The sequence below is a fragment of the Gossypium hirsutum genome, chromosome A06 (genome assembly GCF_007990345.1).
Source record: "Gossypium hirsutum isolate 1008001.06 chromosome A06, Gossypium_hirsutum_v2.1, whole genome shotgun sequence".
Lineage (NCBI taxonomy): Eukaryota > Viridiplantae > Streptophyta > Magnoliopsida > Malvales > Malvaceae > Gossypium > Gossypium hirsutum.
This window is the reverse complement of record NC_053429.1, coordinates 109,713,958-109,717,823: the sequence shown is the minus strand read 5'-3', so window position 1 is coordinate 109,717,823 and position 3,866 is coordinate 109,713,958. Positions and strand designations below refer to the sequence as shown.

Genomic DNA, 3,866 nt, shown 5'->3' with positions numbered 1-3,866 from the left:
CAAAAACTACTGTAGAATTTTTTTATTGCTAATATATTTTTTCCAAAACCCTAAACACAAAATTATTTAAAAAAATTAATCCATAATTTAATTAATTAACCTTAAAACCCTAAACCCTAATCTAATCAATTTTTTAAATTAATAATTAATTTAATCGACTACCCTTAAACCCTAATTTAATTAATTTTTTTCTTAAAAAAATCTAAACCCTAAACTCTAAAAACCTAAAACCCCTAACCTTAAAAACATTAACCATAAAACCTTAAACCAATACAAAAAATCTTAACCCTAAAAAAAAGGGCAAAACTCATTTTTGGGAGAGCGTTTTGTTCACGTCAACACAAAGCGCTTCCTTGAGGGCGCGCTTTGTGTTGACGTGGACAAAACGCTCCCCCAAGGACACGTTTTGCTGACACATCATTTGAGATCGCGCTGACATGGACGCATTTTTAGGGAATTCGACCTTTTTTGGTAAATAATAAAAAAAGTTAGCCTATTTCCGTAAATAATTTTAGAGAAGGATTTTTTTTTTTTTGTAAAGTGGCCCTCAAATGGGCTTTAACGTGTGTTTAGATAACACCAATGCAGTGAGAGGTGAAGCATGTTTTTCTTTTCTTTCACATTTCATTAGTAATATGTTGGGAACATTTGTATTAATTCATCCTAATTTTATAAATCAAACCAATTTACTTTGTTTTTCTGATAATTTCTCATAAAAAAAAGAACTGCTTAGTTTAAAAGTTGTAAGCCGAGGAGTACCAGATAATTCCCGCAGTTCCAACCACTAACGAGCTGCAGGTTAGGTTTTGTTAGCTGGTCCAACAGAAAACACCACTTCGTGTTGCACATGCGCCACAACCCAATCGTTAATCTCAAAGCATCACCGTTCATCATTTAAACCTAAATGAACTAGTCTTCCATGAAAACAATGCCTTGTGCGTGTATTCCACTCCAAATAAATCGCCCAACATTTAAAAAAAAAATTAATATCAATAAAAAGACCCTCAAATTCTTCGCCTAGTTGTCTTACTCCTCTCGTATAAATTTCACTCTTCCTGTTTAATTTATTTCCATTTTGTTTTAAATAAATTTCATTTCTTTTTTACTTTCGCTGCTGCAAGTGCAAATTCAATGGCTGCCATCTTCCAAGGAGTTGGGGCGGCTGCTGCGTTATCATCATTACCCTCCAATTCTTTCGATTCCAAAAATTTTCTTTTTTCTCCTCGTAGATCCTTCTCCGGTTCGTTGTTCTTTTTTCTTTTTTCATTTTCATTTCAGATTTTTTAAAAAAAAAATGGTTTCTGAATACTGTTTTGGTTCAGTGAGGAAAGCGCCGAGCTTTGTGGTAGTCAGATCTGATGGAACCATGAACTTGGATTTGAACCCTAAAGGTCGAAGGGCTCAACAATTTATTGCCAATGCAGTTGCGGTAATACTTCCTTTTTATTCCCCTCTCTCTGTCTCTTCGTTTTCTACGTTTTGAAAAGGCTTAGTGTCATTTCCTATGATGTTACTAATTTCAATTGTATTTTGATTTTTTTAGACCAAAGAAGATAGCTCCGCAGCGTCGTCATTTTCGAAACCAGGGTAATTATTTTCCATTTTAGAGTTCAGAATTAACTTTTGAATTAGTGTTACATTGTTGTTAATTGCTCTAATTTTGTTAAATATGAAATATGTTGATATTATTAGTGTTGTATTAGCATGGTATTGCTCAATTTTTCTAACTTGTCTGCCTAATGACATAGCCCAAAGCTTGCATTGATATTTTGATTCTTTTGTATTATTTTATAACTTAGTCTTTTTTTTTTCAGTTCATGCCTTGGTTTTGACGAACATTTTTTTTCCTCTTTTCATTGCAATCCTGCAACTTTAGTTGAGATGCATGCTTAACCAAGTCTTGCTCATATTATGGTAATGTTCATGCATTTTATACCATTCAGGCATTAACCTCTTTCTAACATCAGTACAGTTTTATGTTAAAAAAAAAAAAAGGGCACATTCTTTCACAAGTGAATTTGTTTTTCCATATCACTGTTGATGTTGGCTTATAGTAGGTCTTTCTAAAATGACTGATTCATTGCTGTCTGTCTACTGTCATCAACTGATTGTCAGAGGCATGTGCGTCAAAGGTTGAATGGATGTCACTTGATTCTTGGGTGTATGCTTGCATGTATATATGTCTGTTTCGTGTGTTGCAATGGAGCTATGTTCATCATTAATTTCTTTTTATATTCATACTTGTCACAATCATGTCTTTTGTTTTGTTATTTTATGAAAAATTGTTGGAGTGATATATGTAACTAGATCTATATTGTATCCCAGGAATGAGCTTTTACTTTTTGAAGCTCTACGAGAGGGATTGGAAGAAGAAATGGAGAGGGATCCCCGTGTGTGTGTCATGGGTGAAGATGTGGGTCACTATGGAGGTTCCTACAAAGTGACCAAAGGACTAGCTACGAAGTTTGGGGACCTTAGGGTTCTTGACACCCCTATTGCGGAGAACTCTTTCACTGGCATGGGAATCGGAGCTGCTATGACTGGCTTGAGACCAGTTGTTGAGGGTATGAACATGGGATTTCTCCTCCTTGCTTTTAATCAGATCTCAAACAATTGTGGTATGCTTCATTATACGTCTGGTGGCCAGTTTACCATACCAATAGTTATTCGTGGACCTGGTGGTGTTGGACGGCAACTTGGTGCAGAGCATTCTCAACGCCTTGAGTCCTATTTTCAGTCAATACCTGGAATTCAAATGGTTGCATGTTCAACCCCTTACAATGCCAAGGGATTAATGAAGGCTGCTATCAGAAGTGAGAACCCTGTTATACTTTTTGAGCATGTTTTGCTTTACAACCTCAAGGAGAGAATCCCAGATGAGGATTATATCTGTAATCTTGAGGAAGCTGAGATGGTAAGGCCTGGAGAACATGTCACTATTCTAACCTATTCAAGGATGAGGTATCATGTGATGCAGGCAGCAAAAACTTTGGTGAACAAGGGTTATGATCCTGAAGTAATTGATATTAGGTCATTGAAACCATTTGATCTTTACACCATTGGTAACTCAGTTAAGAAGACACATCGTGTTCTTATTGTGGAGGAGTGCATGCGGACAGGTGGTATTGGTGCTAGCTTGACCGCTGCCATCACTGAGAATTTCCATGATTATTTGGATGCTCCAATCATCTGCTTATCTTCACAGGATGTGCCTACACCATATGCTGGAACATTGGAGGAATGGACTGTAGTTCAGCCTGCGCAGATTGTGGCGGCGGTTGAGCAGCTCTGCCAGTAGTTGTGATAGCAGTAATAGTGATTCCATAGTTGAAGTTCTGTTAATCTTGTCGTGTTTAGTACGAAAGCAGTTCCTTTGCAACATCATTTTCGATCTCTAATTCCTGTTCCTTGGCAATTTTGTCAGTTCAAACTTGCAAGTTTTCATCAGGTTGAGGCCCTTGTGATCTTGTTCTTTCTTGACTAAAATGGCAAGTAAGATCCTTAAGCAATAGTTATAGGTAGAATTATGGAAAATAACTCTGTACTTTCCATTTCTCTTCACATTGCTATACACTTATTAGACAAAGTCGTGTAATTTTTTCTATTAATATGGTATGGCAAATGAATCTTAATTTGTTTATACTTTTTTATTTATTGGTTGTTTTCAGTTTTATTGCTTTTTATTTGCGTTTGAAGTAAGTCACCTCGTAGCTGCTGTCCAATCTGCTATTGCCCCCAAAGAACTTGGCTCGCTGGAAGTGGAGTTTTGGCACATTGTAGTATGCTAACAATCTCAGTAGATGCTTTCTGGTTGTTGCTAAGGTGAGTATTCAATTGAATCAAATGAAAAAATTTTGATTTAATCG

The 3,866-nt window shown here is 36.2% G+C and overlaps 1 protein-coding gene across 1 annotated transcript; it reads left to right on the top strand.

Moving 5' to 3' along the window:
• The first annotated feature begins 824 nt into the window (after positions 1-824).
• LOC107961821 (pyruvate dehydrogenase E1 component subunit beta-3, chloroplastic) lies at positions 825-3,640 on the top strand. The gene is made up of 4 exons (XM_016897987.2): positions 825-1,240; positions 1,323-1,429; positions 1,544-1,587; positions 2,326-3,640. The coding sequence occupies exons 1-4, from the start codon at positions 1,132-1,134 to the stop codon at positions 3,296-3,298; spliced, it is 1,233 nt and encodes a 410-aa protein (XP_016753476.1). The 5' UTR covers positions 825-1,131; the 3' UTR covers positions 3,299-3,640.
• Positions 3,641-3,866: the final 226 nt, after the last annotated feature.